At 40.4% G+C, this 21,716-nt stretch overlaps 1 protein-coding gene across 10 annotated transcripts in view; it reads right to left on the bottom strand.

Moving 5' to 3' along the window:
- Window positions 1-1,184: 1,184 nt before the first annotated feature.
- Window positions 1,185-21,716, bottom strand: part of MEF2A (myocyte enhancer factor 2A) — a 97,793-nt gene continuing 77,261 nt past the window's right edge. For 5 of the 10 annotated variants that reach the window (XM_069985121.1, XM_069985127.1, XM_069985148.1 and 2 more), the window contains exons 4-12: window positions 17,757-17,873; window positions 17,550-17,687; window positions 12,111-12,333; window positions 10,954-11,013; window positions 6,310-6,494; window positions 4,970-4,993; window positions 3,680-3,806; window positions 2,987-3,113; window positions 1,185-1,860 (exon numbers count right to left, since the gene is read on the bottom strand). In XM_069985121.1, the coding sequence (XP_069841222.1) occupies window positions 1,506-1,860; window positions 2,987-3,113; window positions 3,680-3,806; window positions 4,970-4,993; window positions 6,310-6,494; window positions 10,954-11,013; window positions 12,111-12,333; window positions 17,550-17,687; window positions 17,757-17,873 (1,356 nt within the window). In that variant the 3' untranslated portion in view covers window positions 1,185-1,505. The remainder of the gene's footprint in view (window positions 1,861-2,986; window positions 3,114-3,679; window positions 3,807-4,969; window positions 4,994-6,309; window positions 6,495-10,953; window positions 11,014-12,110; window positions 12,334-17,549; window positions 17,688-17,756; window positions 17,874-21,716) is intronic. The other 5 variants (XM_069985173.1, XM_069985164.1, XM_069985157.1 and 2 more) reach the window with 5 other exon arrangements.

Genomic DNA, 21,716 nt, shown 5'->3' with positions numbered 1-21,716 from the left:
GTGAAAAGCACAAAAACTAAATTTTCTACAACTCGCAGAGAAAAGACAGGAGTTGTGCAGTAACAGTACTAGCAATTAATACCCAAAGGGGAATACAGCATATCTGACAAAATTGTACATTACACACTGAATACTCTTCTACTAGGATATTGCCTTTTTCTGTTCAAGTTGGCAGCAGTCCGATTGTTATATATCTCATTTGGTGAACATACAATACATTGGTACTTACACCCTGTGGTGAAATAGTTAGGATGCTATATACAAATAACAAGTTTGGCTCAAAGTTTAATTTACACATACAATTATATATATGTATAGCATGGCTTGTTTCTCTCTCTGTAGTTGTTGCATTATTATTTATCTTATTTTTTTTTTATTTTACTTTTAGTTTTACCAGTAAAAGCAAAAAAACAAATAAACTATAAAAATCATGAAATAACCGTTTCGAGCTATAGTCTACAAAAAGAAGCTCAAACATACAGCTTTGGTTTATATAAATAATTCATTGCAGAACATGTTCAAAAGTATAGAACTTTATATATAGTCATTAATTCATAAGGGTATTGGTTTATTTTTTTTATCCTTAATAATATAAAATATACACAAGCTAAAATCACTTATCTATCTGTTCTTCAAGGTATGAATGTAAAAAGAAATGCTCTGAAACATATCCCAATTATAACTTAATATATTACTTTTAATGCCTCCTGCAGGCATATAGATCTTTAAAAAAAAAAAAAAAAATTCTCATGCTTGCCCCCCTGTTTTTCTTATTCTGTAAGTCACACACTTTAGAATTTGAACCCCTGTTTTCCTGGTACTCTTTGCTTTTTTTTTAATGTCGCACGTGCAAAAATAGATTGTGTGGCTTAAGCCCTTCATGTACTCCTTTAGTGAGGGGGATTCTAGGCATGGTTGTGAGAGGGGAAAAAACATTGTCATATACAGTATTGCTTTCTTTAGTTTCCTGCTTTTCATTCCTGCTACAAAGCCACGTCTTTAACTCATCTGGGCCAAAAAACACAAACTGCATTGCTATTTATTTTATTTCTTCCAGACCCCTTTAAATAAGAGTCGGCTGAGGCGGTTAAGGGTCTTACAACACAGCACTGCACTACAGGGAGAAGCATCTCACTACCCCCAACCCTGTCTAACACCCCTTTACTATTGCAGTCTCAATGTGGTACAGTACTAGACACACAAGTTTTATTTTTTTTCTTCCAGAAAAGGATTTTTTTTTTTTTTTATAAACTCCACGTGCCACATTGCCAGATAAAGTTGTAGGTCTGTGTACAGTCATTGCAGCAGGTACCTGATTGATTTGTGAGAAACACAAGCGAGCTCACAGAAACACACAAAAGATGGCCCTTGTGCGTGTGTGACATACTTCTTTCTCTCTATATGTATATATATATAGATTTGCTTATATATATAAGGGTTCTGCATCCTCTGGAAAAGTTTTGTGATATGCTGGGGACTCTGCCACAGAAGAGGGAAGGCGGTCTCTATGTCACCCAGGCATCCATTCTCATGCGCTTCATGGAGGGACTGTCCCTGTCCTCATTATTGGAATTCCGCCCCATACCGACAGGGGAGTGGAAATCGTTCCTGACGTCTTCCCGGTCACTTCCATCATATGAGCTGCTGGAGCTGCTTAGGCTGTCCACGGGTGATCGCCCCATTTCTGGACGGGCCTGGTGTTGATGATGCTGCTGCTGCTGCTGTTGTTGCTGCTGCTGAGTGAATCCAGATGACGTGACTCTGTCACGGGGAGGGGATATTGGCTCTGACTTTATGTTGACATTTTGGTTGTTATTGATGGAGGATAAGTTTGAACCCTGAGATAACTGTCCCCCGGCCCTGTGGAGAGAATAAAGAGACTATTAATCCACTACAAAACACAATATGGTAGTGACAACTGCAATTGCAGATGAACAAATATAGTACTACGGTAAATGGTACCGAATCTAACTTTGGACAGTCCTAGAAGATCTCAGGGTGTCATACCTGACTTTTTGTGGCAATTGGGGCACTTTAAAACCAGACAAAATTATACAGCCTGAACCAAAGACCGTGACAGACCTGTCAATTAAAGGGGGGGGGGGGATAACCAGCAATATTAAGAGTCCCTGCCATGTCTGGTGCTGGCAGTGTCATCTAAAATCTACAACCAGTAAACCACAGTATTTTCCTACCAATCATACCCTGTACTTATCTTCTATCTACCATGTTTTATCTCTTCCTGACACTCTAAGTTTGCTGCAGTGCTTTCTTCCTTGTCCTATGCTTACCCTTAGTGTAGTCGCTATGTAATCACTCTATCATTACTGCAGTTATTCACAGGCTTCAATCTTATTGCTGTTAGGTTTTCTCCCACACCATATTTACCGTGCATTAACGTTATGTAGAGTGCTCTACACACTATATCATGTCTTTATAATCCTTACCTATGTCAGCGGCACGTCCATCACTACTCATGCCATTTTTACAGCGTGGTATACGGTGGATGAGTCCCTCCCCCCTTTTTAACCCGTTTGACGTTTTAACGTTAGTAGACCTGTACATTCATATTTGGTTGTCCTGATTGCTATGATATTTTTGTATGTTCTTTGCATGTGTACACTGATGTGCATCCTTCCTTTTATACATAAAAGATATGGCTTGATAAAGGTCCATTGAGGACTAAACTGTCACCTACATCTTTTTGAAAGAATGTTTTTTTCACCCCTCTGTCTGGATGGAATAAATGTCATATGAAAAATATACATATTATATGAGCACCTATTTACTCCATCACAGTGCCACGGCTCGATCTTTCTTTTCTCACCATCTGTTAAACAGAAGATGCAATCTGAGCTAAATGTGCATGCTTATGAGAAAATGGAGCTAATAGCTGACACATAATGTCTATAACCGGCTTAAGTGACATTTCATGTAACCTATAGCTGTAGTGCAGTATATATAAAGTTTAGGCACTACCACTCACACAAGAGAGCTGAGGGCGGCTTGCCCTAAGTGGTGCTGCTGCCAGGCAGACACCTGTCCAATAGGCAGCATTCCTGGGGAGTTAAACCCTTGAAGAACAGACAGGTCCGCACTGGTGAGAGAGTAATCTGTATAACAGAGAAAAGCACAGTTAGCTTCCAATGCTCTAGACAAGCCAGCAAAAGAAAGATACTGTATTACATTATATTGCTTTATATTTCATAGAATTTCATATACATTATTGCTCAGTCATAGTCCTTACTCAGGACTCTAAACATGAATTTCAATTTTCCACATATTTATTTTGTCCCTTCTAAAACCCATGACACTCATACTTTTCCACTGATAGACTTATACAGGTTGACTCATTTAGCTGGGCTGCATAATGCCCAAAGCTTATTACATGGCTAATAAATAATATTCTTTGTGAAGTTCAGACCCATGGTTTAGGGTGATAATGACGTTTTTGACGATTCATTGTCCATTGAGAGCCATTGGTGAAATTCCATTTTGGAGAAACAATTAAAATAAATTGATTCTCCTATTATAGTCTATGTACCAACTGGTGCCCTTTAAGATATTTGTATGGGAATTCTTACTGCAATATTTAAATGATTCAACCTGTGGTTTATGAAGGTGAAATGTACAGTAAAGGAAACTCTGAATACAGAAAAACTGAAGAAAAAGGACTTACCTGTATTGTAGGTAGTTGGCATGGCAGAATACACCAGGCCTTGTGTGGCCAAACTGGGAGTAGTCACAGAGACAATTGGAGTAGCAAGAGGCTGTGTAGACTGGGAGCTACTTATCCTTTGGGTATTCTGAAAAGAAAACCAGAAATAATTGGAAAATGGACTAAAAAACATTAGGGCAGACATCTACAAAATGAGGTTACAGAAGTTATCAACTTTTATTAGTACAATATTTGGTGTTGTATACAATGAAACAAAGACATTGGTACTTTGAGACAGTTATTGCATGCTACCACCAGCAGAGGGCAGTGCTGTAATGCTCACTATAGAATGCAGAACTCAACACTAAAATATGATACAATAATAGTGAATGATGAAGCGGGCAGAGAGCCAAACACAATGTACATACAGGCAATTGATTCTCTGCTATTCTTATGGAATTCCAAATTGTGGTGGGAAAAACGGCATGCAGGCATTACACCTCACGTGTGATAGGCACAGATGTACATGCACCATAGCAGGCTGTGACGTGTGGGTGATAATGCAATGGCCGACCCTGACTAGGCCACACTGGCTCTACAACATGGTGAACTTCACGTTTTGTCTATTCCTAATTGAGCCAATGTAATGCATTAAATTGGATAATGAGAAAACGTCAAACACCCCAGTGATGTGCAGAAAGTGGGTCATGGTTGGCAGGTACTCCTTTCAATAAAATATTAATCAGAACTGAGAAGCTTGGCATTGGCATTGGGGGTGGGTCTCATTCACTGAGGCAGTAAATCAGTATGTAAATAGGCGCGAGGACGACTCTGATGAGCACTTCTGTGGGGCTCGCTGCTGTCTGTATACTAGCAGACTTGTGCCTTAGTTCTCCTGAGAAAGATGAGATCATTCACAGCTCTGTCAAGAAATGACCTCACCGAGGATGATGTAACCTCACTGAAAGAGGAAGACAAAAGTGCAGCAATCCTAGCAGGCTGAAGGAAGCAGACAGTAACCGGAAGAATGGCGATATGGTGGTGGTGATGACGACGCTGTGTGATGTACAGTCATGTGATCGGTGCTTTTTCCAGGCACAAAACACAATGTGAAACTCACATCCAATGTTCCCTTTGAACATAGACTGAATATAAAGCATTCCATTCTTCTGCAGGAAATAATACATCCTGTTCTTATAACTCAGTAATTGTTGGGGACGCCCCCATCCCCCTTCCCCAAGCTTCAGTAATGTTACAGGGAACATGAGTGACACCGTATATACATCTCCACCAGGCACACACTTAACTCACCAAGTCTAATTCATCTTCTTCTGTCTGTATGTAAATGAGGAAAAGTATAATTATAGAGGACATTGTGTGTGAACGCTGTATTGTACAATAAGCTGACAGATCATTTTCCACCTATACTTAAATATCAGCAGATTGGGGCAGGTCAATAGAGAGTATACTTTATTTTAGCAGCACCCCCAAAATTGTCCCCGGAAAACCCTAACAATTGCCCAGAGTGGACAATCCCTTTAAAAGGTAGTCACCTGGATGAGTATCTAGCTCATAACATGAAAATGGTACCATACTGTGTTTTAAAAAAAGAAAAAAAGAATCATTTTATCTGTAATAACTCAACTGCACTATTTTTTATTGTGGGGAATCAGTTTCCAGTGTACTTCATGGTATATACAATATGTTAAGCTAGGGTCACACTGCATTTTTGTTTCCATTTACCGTAACGTATTTGCATATATATTACTTTCAATTATTTTAATTGCAGCCTGTAATAAAACCTTTTTTTTTTTTTTCCCTACAAGGCTCACAGCTGCTGTGTTTACCATTCAGCGACCTCCGACTGTATCACAGGGAGGGCGCCTACCCCATCTGTACTCTGTGGTTGCCACAGATCGGGCATCTTAGTGGTTAAACAGTATATTGCCTTTTATTACTGATCTCAGCCACTGCCGGCAGGTGTCAACTGGCTTATTCATGTATGTCAAGTGTCAGGGAGGGGTTAAATGGGACAGAGGAATAGATGGATGATCTATAGTATAGGCCAACAGTATCAGGCTGGTAGAGGTCCAGCTCTCCGCACCACCACTGATCAGGTGACTGAGGAGACCTGCAGCAATCAGTGTGTCTCCATTGTTCACCAGGCACAGCTCTATATGACTATCGTAGTGGCTGTGCCATGTACTACAGCTCTGTCTTTCTGGTGAATGTGCCGCCTCCAGGTATGCAGCTTTACCTGGTAAACAATGACGAGGATGTGGTACATGCTGGAGTGACATGGCCCCTTTAGACAGCTGAAGTGCAAATTGTTGGACCCCTGTGATTTGATACTAGTGGCCTATTCTAAGTATAAACTATTAATTTCCTAGTCCAAGATTATCCCTTTAAAATATCTAGTTGCCTCACCCCTGTTTCTATTACCCCCCCAAAGAAAAAGAATAGTAAGACAACCTAAATAATAGTCCAGATGTCTAACCCTATATGTTTAATGCATTTCAGCATTTTCTGATTTTATTTCTTTTTTTTAATGCTCCAATGAGAAGTGATTTATAAAAATACATGAGTTTGGAAGAGAAACTTCTGTTCCACTTTTAAAAAAAAAAATACAGATTCATAGGCAGCAAACTCACCAGAGGGGGCATCATTCCTTTGCTGGAAGGAGGTATGACTACACGCAGGTCAGGCTTTCTACTGTTTATTCCCAAATTGCCCCCTGGAGGTGGTGGAGACTTTGTGGGCATGACTTTTCCCAATCCATTACCACCAGATGGTCCTAGAAGGCCTGGAGAAGCTCTTGGGTTGACAAATCCATTACCTTAAGGAGACAAAAATAATATGTAGTATTAAAAAAGTAGAAGAATTAAACAGCATGAAAAGATTTTTCGGATTTGGCTGGTATATTATCTGTATCTAAGCACTGCGGAATCTGTTGGCGCTATACAAATAAATATATTATTATCTATGTTAATGGGCTGTGAAGGATAAAGCTAACAATCTGCTCTTAAACTCAACCCCACAGACAGGCAATATCCATCAATGCTCCTAAGGTCACACACATCTAGAACAACTTAGTGCTGCTTTTCTTATTCTCCCTAATAAATAGTATCAGTATTCTGCAACCTTCCCTTTATAATACTGAGGCTTTTCTGGTATTTAACCTGATCTTGTACCAGTAAGTTGAAATTATGACGCTGTGTTTAAGCAAATCTGAACCCATTTTCTATTACCTGTTTATATAAAAATATATAGATAAGCACAGATGGATAAGCACAGATGCCAGTTCATACTGGAGACCAACCCCCACCCTCCTCAGGTCCCAGCAATATCTTCTTTAATATTTATATGGTTGAAATTCTGATGGGTAAGGACACAAATTTTGCTTTTCTTTTCACTCCTTGCTTTAGGTAAGGGGCAAACACTTTCATTATCCTTGACACTGCTGTCACAATGCAGCTTCGTCCCTGCAGCCTGGCTCCAAAATTAATCAGGCACCAACCAGGGAGCGGAGTCTCTGAGCGGCAGCCAGTCACTTCTGCTGGTAATGATGTCTGATTCAATCCCATTCTGCTGTCATAACAGAAGGCAATTATCCAGCAGAACTGCCAGTCCTGTGTGGATAGCACTGGCCTGGGGGACAGCACTGCTGAATGGAGGCTGCTAGGCCACCTCATGTGTTACAGCACAAATCCTAATGATATTACTCTGTAGGAGCCTTCTCCTGGAGAAGTACTGTTCACTGTATCCTACACCTGCCTACAAATAATGTGGCCCACATATGAAGAGGTGCAGCATAGGTTTGTGGCAAGTGCAAAAATGCAGTTTGCCACATTCTCCTGTCCTCCCCACTCTCCAGCGACAGATGGAGGGGGTGTGTTGTATTTTCAATTGCCGAACCCTTTGTTCTCAGAAGTATAAGCCAGTTCCAGAGCAGTCTGGCAGCAGCTTAGCCCCTGTGCATAACCTTCCTGTGTATGAGGAGGAGAAGAACAACTGTGTGACCAACAGTTACTTCATTCCGCTGCAAGTATGTAACCCGGCCCCTTTAACCCCCTGCTGCCCATGCCCGGAGTATACATTACCTGCTCGGTGCCGCAGCTGCATGTGAGGCTCCGGTTGGTCCCTATCAGCCAATTAGCACACGGCAGCACTGATTGGCTGATGGGGACAGACGGGAGCCGAGAGCCTCACATGCAGCAGGTAATGTATGCTCTGGGTGTGGGTTAAAGGGGCAGGGTTACATACCTGCAGTGGGCGGAATGAAAATTCCACTGAGGGTATGTAACCCCATTCAACTTCACACTACATGGATTCACAGTGGATTTCGCTGCTAACTCGCAGCATGAATCCTCTGCGAATCCGGTACGTATGAAGGCACCCTAAACGAAACCTGCTGTTAGGTCCCTATAGTGCATGGGTCACTGATAAAGTAAGTTTCCTAACTTAATCCTTGGTACCATTTTCAGGACATTAGTCTATTTAATAAGTGTTTCAGTGGACTGGGAGTGTGGCTACCACCCTTAGTGCACTGATCCACCCTGGCTGGCCTACTCCTCTTAACTATTATAGTTTATGATTGATGCAGGTATGATTGTATTGTCCTTTAGGCTATATTCACACACTGAATTGCTGCAGATCAATTGCAGAAAATCAGTGTATCTAAAATCAGTGAACATACCCTTGGTCTATGTCACACTAAAAGCAGAGTAAAAATCTGTTTCTTTTAGGGTTGATTCACACATACAGTGTTTTCAGCTGCATGTTTTTTGTTACAAGTTTAAAGCACAAAAAGGAGACTCAAAGCTAAAAACACAGCTGTATGCATCAAACATGCTTAGAACACTGCATATGTGACTACACCCTTGGGCAGTTTTTACCCCACACCGATTAATTTTACATCTGTAATTGTCAAGGACGTAAAATTTGCCAGAGATTTCTTTGGGGCCGATAACATGCCAAAATATGTCCTACGTATATTTTAAAATAAAATCATCCCAAAATTGGTAAATATATATATTTTTGGGGGTCTATAAGCTTTTATGGTCACCCAAAATCCTTCTGGGAAATGGAAAAAAAACCTCAAAAATCTTCTTGAATGAAACATAAAGGGGGGAGGGGGGGGGGGGGGGAGAACATTCCAATTTTTTGCCTGTAAAAGGGATTTTTTTTTTTTTTTAACCTTTAGAAAACTGCTAAAAAAGCTGAACGCAGAACAATTAGTCAATGCTTGAATTACAGTCACAACTTTGTTTTTCATAGTTAATAAAACCAAATGGCAGCAGCTGAAAGAAATGGACTCAATACAGCAATAAGGCGCATTAATTACTAAAAAGTGCAAGTCATGTGTAGAGATCTTAATACCAGGCATTATAGCAGTTTTTAAACCCCATGTGACGTTCTTGTGTGGTGGACTACAAGATGTCTGACAGTGTCCCCTGTTTCCATACTAATATACTTACTTTGGTTATTTTACCAAAGATATATTTAGTATATTCTCCCTGTTTTTGTAAGGGTTTCCTCCAGGCATTTCAACTTGTTTCCATGCTCTAAAAACATGCTAAGAAGTTACCTGGCTTCCTCAAACCTGGAGTTACCTAGTGTGTCCTAGATAGGGTTTAGACTGGGATCCCCAAAGGGGATAGGGGTGGTATAAAGGGCAAAGGGATATGTGGTTACCATAAAAGACACAGGAAATCATATTTATACATTGTGGGTAAATACAGCGTGCAGTGAGGACTTCTATCACTAGCTCCTCGCTGCTATGATTAAGGGCCTATGCGGCTTGAGGCTGGTCAGGGAGAATATGCCATGCTGAAATAAAGATGAAATAAAGTAATTCTATGATTTTATTGGATGCTGGCACCTGCATCTCATTTGCACGGCCTGTGTGTTCTTCCAGTATTCTTGGTGGGCTGGATTGCTTTTTCATTTAGTTCCCAGTATGTGGGTTTACCAGAATTCTCCATTGCAAAGAGGTTCATGTAGTTTCTGCATCTAACACAATCTCTTCAATAATGCTGGCTGTCTTTTCTAGTCTAGCCACGATGTGTATCGGTACTACCCCTCTGCTGATATAGCTTTACAGAGCATCCTCCTAATTTCTGAGGTACTCTGGGGATTTCCTACCAATGAGTCACCAATTCAATCAGCTACATGTACCGCAAGAGCACCAGACTCTCTGCGAGCACAAGAATAAAATAATTAAAGCTCTTATATACACACACACAGGTAGAAAATACCCGAGAAGCTTTAATCTAACAACACACAAAAATATGGAAATAGCTCCCCATCCCAGAAACAGGATTATTTTGCTTTTAGAGAGAGAAGTGAATCAATACAGGTCATATTTCCTTCTCTGAGTTAGACGTACAGGAAGACTGCCAATAATAATGCTCTTATTACTGTGGGGGATAAGGCAATGCTCACACCATTAAATATTTATCATGGTCATCTTCCAAATAGGAAGAACTGGTACGAGGGCAGTGTATGCCGAATATTACTTCCTGTAGTGAATAAAATAATACACTGCATGCCTTATGTATGAAGGTTAACTAATAGAGCATGGCCATGTAATATAGGTCCTGCATCTGTTCTCTCCCTTTGCCTCCATATAGTAATAATGCCCCCATGCTGTAATTTATGCCCAACCTAATACTCACCTAGTCCTGCTCCATTGTGGAGTCCAGTTGCTGCTCCTCTCTTCAGGCCCTCAGGGGTGGACTCCTCTTCCAGGAACCATGATGTCATATCTCCCCCAACTATCACATATACTTCATAGTACTGAATCCCCTGGATAATGAGTCTTTCAGACACTGTCACACTCCTGGCTTCGTTCTCGGATTATAGTCACACCCCTGCCAATAGCGGTGCTTGCATATCAGACAGCCAAGAAAATGATGAAACATAATTTCATAACCTCTCAGCAAGTTAAGTTCAACAACAATCAGTTACCTCAAAGTAACTTTGTACCAATTATTTCTCTTTCCAACCCATCACTAAACACTTTACAGTCGCCATACATATTAATTTTCTGTCAGCTAAGCCCTGTATTTCCAATGGGACTGAAGGACTATCTAATGCATATGGGGGCCGCTCAACGTTCCCTGAGCCAAGTGTGTATGTGTAAGGAGGATCAAAACAGATCAGCCAACAGCTATCAGATATGCAAGGTCAGCCTTAGGACTAAAATGCCTATCTGCATCTTGGCCATATTCCTCCTAAAAGTCAATTGCTGTGATTATTATTTTTTAAAAACATAAATTTTGCACCGTACTCACCCACTGGACTGGCACCAGCACCATTTGGCACAGAGATGTCAGATGCACACAACATTACACCTAAGAAAATGGAAGGAAATTTAATGGAAGATAAATTATACGGAATGCAGTGAAAGAGTTATTAGCAAAAAAAAAAAAAAAATGCTGACTAGGACTATGTAACATTCAATGTAAGCATGCCACATGCTCCACTGTAAATTCAACCATCAGCCACTCATTAGTGGGAATTGAACATATTTATTTTTATTGCTCCAATTCACCCAAGATTATAAAAAAGGCAGGGTACCTCCCCATTAAAATTAACTGTGTTTAGAAAGACTCAGACATCCTGCATATAAAACCAAAAAATACTAATGTGACAAATTTTTAGCAATATCCTTTTCAACCTGATACATTCAACAGGGGCCACTAAGCTGAGGTATGTGTAGCTGTCTGCAGCGTCCTTACACTGAAAGTTTAGTTTAGATGTCTTTACATGCCTATGGCATGGAGTAAAAAAAGACAAGAACAAAATAGCAGCTCCACCTTGCCAAGGACTCGTATCTATACCAATATATACCCTATTGCTTTTATTTTATTTAAAGGGACTCGGTCACCTCCAACCTACCCTCCTCAAAACCCCAAACTAAAGTCATCTAAAAGGATGATGATTCCAAATCTGTAATTTGTAGCTTTCTACTCCTTTGTATTTCCCCTCTGTAAGCCTAAAATTGGGCATGTCGATGCATAGAGAGGACTACTTAGCTTAAGAATATAATGGATAGGACTACTTAGACTCCTTCATTTTTGGGCTTATAGCAAAGAAACACAAGAACATAGAAAGATAAAAATTGCAGATATAGAATCAGAGTTGTATACTCTATGATTGTATAATCTACTGATAAGTTAAGCGAGTGTTTTGGAGGCGACAGCATCCCTTTAAATAATAGAATTCTCCAATGTTAAGAAGTTTTGATCTGCCCAAAAATCATGTTTTAATATATGATGCCAAAAAAAGGGGGGGAAAAATACACATAAAAAATATTCACAACTTATCACTACGAATGTGCTCCTATTTCCCTGACTAAGAGATAAGCAATATGTTATGTTGGAACAAAAGATAAGATGGCTCACTGACAAAGCTGAGAAACTGTTTCTATAACCCATGTTCCCTTTACCTGCATTTCCAGTGCTCGGGGGCCTTTGTGACACCCCTGGAGAAACCACGTTTCGATGCAGCGATGTCTGTGGTGGGGACAGCATGCCTGTGTCTGTCAATGAGGTGCTGGCAGCTAATGAAGCAGTGACAAGCGTGTTGCCAGGAGAACTGTAGGGTAATGGGTTGGGATTGCTCACTGGGACCGTCACAGACATGGAGAAATTCTGCTGCGGTAGTCCAGGCTGCAAACAGAAATATCAATATTACTTTCAAGATAATGAAAAAAGTAAAATTCACATAATATCCAAAAATCTTACACATAAATGTGAATATAAAGATGACATCCTGCGAAATGAATAAACATGAATTATGGATTATTGATGGGACAGAAGCACAAACATAGGACGGTAACAATTTCATTGGTACAGGCTTATACACGGTAGATGGCAGGAAACATGGGGGTTTCATAGAATGCATTCATAACAGGCTTGTTTTAAGGAGTAAAAAGTAAGTAACACATGAAAAGGCTATACGATAACTAGATATTACAATACAGCAAATTACATAAGATGTAAATGAACACAATGTTGATAAAATGGTATAGTAGAACAGGAACATTATTTAAAGTTAAAAGGTATATCACAGTTTTAAAAGCCAATTTAGATGGGAAGACCCATGTCCACTACTAGAGCTTTAACTTTGTCTCAATGATTGTGCGGCCAGGGCTGCATGAACAACCGCCTGATTGCTTAAGCAGCCTCTCGCTTACACCACTGTCATCCGCACATCCCGTTGGGCTGACCAACATGAACAAAACAATAAACTGGACTGTTTGGCCCACAATCTAATAAAATGCATAAAACTCTCTTAAAGTCTCTTAGCTGGAAGTCCACTCAGAAAATTATCAAGTTAAGTTTTTTGCCAGTTTTTGTAAATGTTTGTGATTTTGTCACTAGATGTCATCTTAAAAATCTTAAGATTTTGCATTTTTCATGGTAAGCACAGAGTTCTCTGCAGACAGATTCCAAACTGCTGATCCTGTTTAATAGGTTTCAGGTCAAGGAGACACATGGTACTTTTCACATATCAATCTGAGCATCTAGAATGTTGGAAAAGTCTCTGACACTTTGCACTGGGGTATAAAAGCATTTTCCAAGCCCCTGATACATTACAATTTTAACACCTCCTTGCTCCCCCTCCAATCCCAGACCAATCCCTGAAAAGCAGGGTCGGGTATGGGAAAGATAGATTTTAGCTTGCAGCAGATCAGGAGCTTGGGAAAGCCTGTATGACACTTTGCACTGAAGAATAAAGTGTTTTTCTACATTATGAAAGCATAGACATAGGATATATGAAAGGTACCATGTGCCTCCATCACCTAACAGCTATGTAAACTTATATTAGCCTAACCTGCCTTTATTATGTATAGGGACCATGCACCTGAAGACAGATGTTACTGGACACCTGGCTTTCAGCATGCCCAATCTCTTTGTTCTGCAGGCAGATATGCTGCTGCTAAAGATATCTGGCAGTAATTTACTCCCCTCTCCTTATGTAAAATATATACATGTTAGGAAATAAGCAATTCAATGTCTTTAGAAAACTTTCTGGACTAGGATGGTCAATTCTGCTTGCCTCTGACTCTCCTTCATATGTGTGAGAATTCACAATTACAAATTAAAACCACCATCAATGACCTTTGACCTTTTATCTCGACCATCATCGTTATGATTGAGCCATCAGAACGATCGGCCAGTATAAAAAAGCCTTTAGAAAGAGGTTTGCTATTTTTTCTTCCCCCTACACGGTAATTGATTCTTCTTGGTGACATTTTCTCGTAACAGATGGGGCTACAGATCTATTTATAAAAAAAAAAAAAAACATTTTTGCTGGTATGAAGTAATTACTGGAGCTCTAGAGAGTGAATGTATAAGATTGATGACATGTTTATTATATTAACCCTATTTACTTCTAACACTGGATTGTTTATTTACTATTCTTTTCATAGAACGTATTCCTTATACGGTCACTAAATTCCTGTATTATAAGCTTTTAGTGCATTACACATACAAATGTAGTTTGTTTGTTTTTTTAAAATTATTTCTATTAATTATTTGTGAATTTGGCTATTAAGGGGTTAACTCACTAAAGTAACAGCCCCGGCCTCCTCAGGTCTCCATCATCAAGATACAGTAGTATGGTTATATGGCAAATAGCCTCTGTATTAATAATGTACAACTTAGACCACAATTATATCAGTCATAAGTGTATATATGTGTGTATATATCAGAATAAAGCAATTCTATAATCTAATCCTTTCACAATACACAGATTACATTCAAGACAGTTATCTAATAATTATATTTCCAATATTTTCATGGGATTTGGGGCTACAATGATCCATCTCTGAATGTGTACTCAATCTTTATCTTAAAGTGGCAGTGTCTTGCTTTCTACCTAGATAGTGCAATGTAAAGCCAAGCAGTCAATGGGCAAAGCTCTGCATCCCCACCCCCAACGCACACACACAGTGGGCCAAGAGATGAGGATCTTAAAGCGACTCTGTACCCACAACCGCCCCCACCCCAAACCGCTTGTACCGTCAGATAGCTGCTTTCAATCCAAGATCTGTCCTGGGGTTCGTTCGGCAGGTGTCAAAACCTGGTTTCAAACTGGCGTGGCCTAGATTGCATATGCATTAGGCTGGCACAACCTCTCTGTCCCTCCTCCCTCCCTCTTCATTATTAGGAATGCTCCAGGCAGATTTTCTAATCTCATCACCTGTGTGAGCACGGCACATGGGTTGGATTGTTAAGGCACCTGTGCAGTGTTTAGACAAGTGAGGAATAGGAGAATACCTGCCTGGAGTATTCCTACTGATGATGAGGATGGGGAGGGGGGACAGAGAGGTTGTGCAAGCCTAATGCATACACAATCTAGACCACGGCAGTTTGACACAGGTCTGCCAGTTTAAAAATTATTTTTCAGGACAATAACTGCATCACCTGCTAAACGGACCCCAGGACAGATCTTGGATTAAAAGACACTATCCGAAGTTACAAGCGGTTTAGGGGGACAGATTGTGGGTACAGAGTCACTTTAAAAATTTATTTTGTCAGCAAGGTAATGGGAAAACAAAGCCATCACATACATTTTCTTTAATGTAGTCCATGGTTACCAGGAGTGATATATTCGGGACACACAACGAGGTACATACCTTATACACACTTTATTATGTAATGGCAGTGTGAAATGGTGGTAGGCCACTGATGGCCAGTCATGAAATGGACAAGCTAATGCATATTACAGCACAAAGTGAATATATTGGAGGGGTGGGGGTTACTGGGCATCACTTGATCTTTGCTCAAACCTCACAAGTGATCAGTGTCTTATTCAAGCAAAATCTGAGAACCTGAAGATGTGTTAGCTCCTGAGTCATAACTGTTGGAGATGTTCTATCTATTCCCAATCAAGTAAAGTCAGCATTTGCATCTATGGTATTTTGCAAATCCTCCACCTGGCAAAGTTACATTGCCTCCTTTTCGGATCTCAGTTTTGGCCCTAACAGCGGAGTGGTGAAATTTAACATATTAATAAAGAAGCGAGAATGCATAACAAAATAGGGAAAAAAGACAAATCCCTGGCAAAAACAGCTTCACATTTTCTGCAACAGGTTGACAGATTGCAAAAAGAGCCCATCTGTTTATGAACATAAGTGCCAAGTACACAGCAAGGCACAGAAAATATTCTTAACACATTGTACAAACATTATCCTTATACATCAATAGGAGACCTGTTTTTAGATTTAACATAGCGCAAATGACATCACGTGTGTCTGAGGCTTACAAACTTCATAGACTCTCCAGGATTCAGGAGTGAATTGGACTTTTCTGAAAAGTTTTCTGAAGTGACAGGGACACTTATTAAGTATATGCAACGGCTTGATATTCCAGACAGCCTCAACCTAGACATTATAGGACCCTGGGAGTCCAAAAAGTGCTGTATCAGCACCGGAAAAAAACTAAACCCTCTTAAGGCTGGTTTCACACTGGCTAAAATGTTTGCAAAACCACCAAGGTGTTTTGTTTTTAGTGAAAAAAGTAGCAGCCAGATGTTAGCTGATGGTCACTGAAATTTTATGAAATACCATACATGCTTCGTGGGGTTTTTTTTGTGGTGGAGTTTTTATCCCCTCTCTGGTGTTTTTTTGCCTCTTCGGCAGTTTTTCCAAAATACATCATATTGAGGGTTGAGACCGTGGCTTTTCTCTCTCATAGAATTCGATATTTTTTCCAAAAGGCAAAGAAAAAAAAAAAAAGCAACCACACCTAAAGTCAAAAACGGCAAAGAAATCTGTCAGTTCTTCTGCAGTTTTTTTGTTTTGTTTTTTTGAAAGCCAGAAAAAGCAAGTGTCTGGGAGCAACCTAATGGGTTTAGCCTGGTCTGCTCATTTTCTGACTTTAAAATTCAAATTAAAGGGGTTGGCCACTTTATAGTAAAATAGCTCAGTGTACAGTATTAGTAAGTGTACTCACTGTATATACTGACAGCAGCTCCCTGTGTACCTCAGATTTTAGCTCTATCAGGCACCCAGGTCAGTAAGTGCATCGAGTACAGTTACTTATTCTGTACACTAAAAGATTTTACTATAAAGTGGAGGACTCCTTTAATGCTGGAAAGAGCAGTGTATCTAAAACATAACTGTCTGTGTAAATTTATACAGATATTGAGAGGTCTTGACACTGAGGTAGCACTGAATATTTTGCAAAGGTTTCTCTGTGTGGTTGCAGTGGTTTTCTGTAATGTCTTCCTTCAATACTTCATCCAAAGTTCACGCTACCATGAATCATTTTGTTATTTAAACCATACCGTTATGTGACTGTTCTTACTTTTGTCCATGTGCATGTTTGTCTTTATCCAGACTTTTTTTTTTTCATTTCTTTATATACCGCAAGTAAAAAAAAAAAAAAAAAAAAAAAAAAAAAATGGAGGTATATGATAGAGCGGGTTACATTTACCATAAACTGGTAATTGACACAACCCCAGGGATTGAAAGGACCCTGTAGAGCACATGCGTTGGTTAGGCCAGTCCAGGATCCTAAGTTTTATATATATATATATATATATATATATATATATATATATATATAAATATATATATATAATATATATATATATATATAGTGTATTTTGTCTCTGTATTCAGCCTATATGGAGTAGGCCCTAAAAATGGACCCATTATTGTTTTCTGCAGCTTTTCACATGTCCAAAGTTTCTATATTTTGTTATGCATTCTGTATTCAATGCATTGGGTACTGTATGAATTCTTTTTCTTCTATAATAAATGGAGTCTGGAAAACATGAAACCAACTCTCTCTACAGGTATGCCCTACATTGTGGTTACACCGTAGTGGTCTGCCACTGTCTGACGGGAAAAAGAAAGAACTCTTGTACTCACAGAGATTTTATGATTGCGCATCATATTATCAAATTCCTCGTTTATTTTTTTGTACTTTTCCTCCGTGTGGGGTGTGAGGACATAAGAGCTGTCTGGGTCCGGGCTGTCGCACCCTCGGTGCTCCTTCTTGTTCAGTGCCTAGACAGTAAAGTCAATAAAAAGGATCAACACATACAAGGAAGGGAAGAAGGGTAAAACAATACTTACAGGGTCTCGCTTGAAAACAAAATCACTATCTTCATTTAGTTTGCTGAATGTCTCCTCCTCAAAGTATCTCTCAGCATCTGGGCTCTCACAACCATCTAAGCCTTTCTTTTTGAGAGTCTGAAACACAATTGGAAAATTCACAAACAAACTGCACTAGCTGAATATTCAGACGTTGGGTCTAATGGAGTTTTGCCCTCCAAGAGCAAAACACGTCTATTACAGCTTAATATCTAGATGGTTAAAAGGAGGATTTACCTACAATTTCCCCTCTAAAATGCCACAGTGACACAAGCTGACTTCATCTCACGACTAAATACACTACTACAAGGCATGTAACTCCTCTATGGCCCCTTTCACACTTTGTTATGTAGCATCAGTATTTGACTGCCAAATCGTGAACATGGAAGTGGTAGAGATCTTTCCATTTTCATTTTCCCTGTGCGGATTTCACTTCTGGTTTTGGCTTACAAATATGGATGCAAGATGCTAAACCATACACTGTAGTGTGAACATGACCTACTGTATATGAGTATTTATTCACAGGACAAACATATACTGTAACATACATGCACAGAAGCAAAAGACCTATGAACCTGAACAATACTATTACATTTAAAAGTACAAAAGAGGACCAAGTAAGCAAGAGCCAACATACCTAACTGTATTGATGAGCTCAATATTCACCACTAACCGTAACGGTTAAGTCCACATGGCTTGGATTTACTGCAGATAATATGAGTAACAAATCCACAGGGAAAACTTGCTGAAATCAATAGGAAAAATCCTCAACTATTCTATTCTGACATAAGCTGCTGAACTCAAAACTAGCGCTGCAGGTTATTTTCCATGCCTCACGTGGATATAATGTGATGAAGTCTCATCCACTCGGTTTGTACTGTATTTCACTGTGGATTTTTCCAGTGAAAAATTGAAAGAAAAAAAAAAAAAAAAAAAAAAAATCAGCAGAAATTTCAGCTCATAGGAATTTACCCTCAAAACTTAACACGTTGTGACCCACTAGATCCAATCTCACTGACATAAATGATCTTTATAAGGAGCTTTTAAAGGGAATCTGTCAGCTATGTACCAGGTACAGATCTGATGAGATGCCAGGGAGGTATAAAATCATCTTCTATATTAGCAGCTCAAGTGTCCCAGAGGTGGTGACAAACTGCAGCAGCAGCACCTCCTCCCTCCCCCTCCCTGTATGACTGACTCACCTTCCAGCATGGAACGCTGTATATCAATCAGTGAAAGCAAGCAGGCAGGCAGCTTTGTGACACCTGAGCTGCTAAGATTTTAGATCTCTACAAATGGCCATCAGCAAAAGTAAAGGTATGGTTTGTTATATCTCCCTAGCACCTTTCTGCCCAGGTCTGTAGCTCCGAACCAGATATGGAGTTGACAGAGTCTCTTTAGAGTGACTCTGTACCCACAATTTGTCCCCCCCAAACCGCTTGTACCTTCGGATAGCTGCTTTTAATCCAAAATCTGTCCTGAGGTCCGTTCAGCAGGTGATGCAGTAATTGTCCTAAAAAAAAACATCTTTTAAACTTGCAGCCCTGTGTCAAACGGCCGTGGCCTAGAGTATCTGTGCCCTAACCTTGCACCACCTGTCTGTCCCTCCTCCCCGCCCTCTTCACCATTAGGAATGCCACTGGCAGGAACACTGCACAGGTGCCTAAACGATTCAGCTCATGTGCAGTATTCACACAGCTGATGAATAGGAGAATACATGCCTGGAGCATTCCTAATGAGGAGGAGGGCGGGGAGGAGGGACAGAGAGGTTGTGCCAGCCTAATGCACACACACTCTAGGCCACACCAGTTTGGCACAGGGCTGCAAGTTTAAAAGTTGTTTTTTTAGGACAATAACTGCATCACCTGCTGAACGGACCCCAGGACAGATCTTGGATTAAAAGCCCCTATCCGAAGGTACAAGCGGTTTGGGGAGGGCAGATTGTGGGTACAGAGTCGCTTTAACAGAGCAGATGTAGTAGAGCAGAGTTTTGTCAAGGCGGACAAATCTCGGTGCTATCACTGCAGGTAAACTATATGAAGTGTCTTCACAATGTGTTACAGATGTAATTCATTAAACTAAAACCAGCCCTGCTGTATCTGTAACAGAGGATGATACAGTAATAGAGATGAGTGAACCGGGTTCGAGTCGATCCGAACCCGAACGTTTGGCATTTGATTAGTGGTGGCTGCTGAACTTAAATAAATCTGGAAAACATGGATACAGCCAATGACTATATCCATGTTTTCCACATAGCCTTAGGGCTTTATCCAACTTCAGCAGCCACCGCTCGCTAATCAAATGCCGAAAGTTCGGGTTCGGATCGACTCGAGCATGCTGGAGGTTCGCTCATCTCTATACAGTAACCATTAGAATATTACATAGAAGTCTAAAAGATGTTAAGGATATTTTCCCATGTCATCTCTATGGTTTTTTTTCTATTTCCAGCTAATATGGGAGTAGTATACAAAACACATAGTGGAATAATAAAATGTTAGCTACAGAATGCTGTCCTAAAAGCTGAGGTGTAAGCTGTTTGCAGGGTTAGCTCTGCACCACAGTCATGTAGAGCCAGCACACTGGGCTAGACCAGGGAATTTCCATGCCTGCACTGACTCATGTACAGAGTCCTGGGCCAGATAATAACCCATCGGTGGCCTCACCCAGACCACATGCCGCCAGCTACATGGCCTAATCTTTCAAAGCAAGGACACAACACCAATACACCAAATTACAGCTCTGCGCTAGTTGCAGATAAATAGACAGGATGTTTTGTGCTCTGTATATGTGATCAGCCATATGGTTTATTGGTCACCCAAATCCTTGTAATAAAAAGTAATATACAACCCTTAAAGTCTGCCTTGCTGATGCACGCTTTGGTTCAGAGCACAAGGCATGTCGCTGCCCTGACATTACAATGAGGATAAGCATTTTTGCAATAATACAGTGTAATTGGTTAATTTGTGGCAGGTCGGCGGTGATCATTAGCTAAAATGCCCTGCAAGTCCATCTCGCATTACTTTGGCATGTGTTCTGTGTCTCGCAAACCTAGCTAGATCAGCACACGAAGGAACAGGTGTAGCTTTCTCTAGCACCTGTCACTGCTGCGAGCCGGGCCCAGCCAATCAGGTGGGTAAGAGCATGCACAGGGCCATACATGGAGCTGTTGTTTCACTCTTTGAAGGTCGGATGTTGCTCTCCTCCAAAACCTTCCCAAGCTGTCAGTAATCTGTGGTCACTTTATCTGCTTGTTATTGTTAACCCCAACTGTACTGGAAGGCCTGTCTAATGCCAAGCACATTGTGACCGTCTTAGCAGCCCAGTGAAGCTATTATATGTCTAGCTCAGGTCCATGTGTACATAGCAGAAGCCACATGCCCCATATGCTTGTTTAGAAGACTTTTTTTTTTTAATCACTGTTACTTTACAAAATACAATAAAAAATTTTAAATTGGGGGAATTCCCACCATTATTACAATGTATAGTAGACATTAGAAAATGTGCAGATAGCATCAAGCTGTTTAGTGGTCTCCAACAATGAATCAGGGGCCAAAAAAAGGTATAGGCCATTAGTGATGCTTCCTGAAGATGCCAGGGCCTATTTTCTCTGGTGGTACTGCTGATGGCTGCCAGACACACAATACGTAATAAACATTTTTGCTGGGTTGTTTCTGATACTACCACCACTCTGCAGGGGGCGTCAGAGGAACAAAGGAAGTCTTAACACAGAGCTAACTACCCAGCTTTCCTGGAGAAGCTCTGATGATGTAACTGCCCATATAAGGAAAGTTACCATATATGGAGAGTTCCACCATTCTCAGGGCTGCATATTGCACCTATGTGTACACAATGGTATAGGCTGCAGCCTTCTGGGCTAATGGACACTCTGCTATGTCTGGCCCATTTACATAGGCCGATTACTCGCCTGCAGGAATGCTCATT

The sequence above is a fragment of the Dendropsophus ebraccatus genome, chromosome 1, assembly GCF_027789765.1.
Source record: "Dendropsophus ebraccatus isolate aDenEbr1 chromosome 1, aDenEbr1.pat, whole genome shotgun sequence".
NCBI lineage: Eukaryota > Metazoa > Chordata > Amphibia > Anura > Hylidae > Dendropsophus > Dendropsophus ebraccatus.
This window is presented reverse-complemented; position numbering and strand designations above follow the sequence as displayed.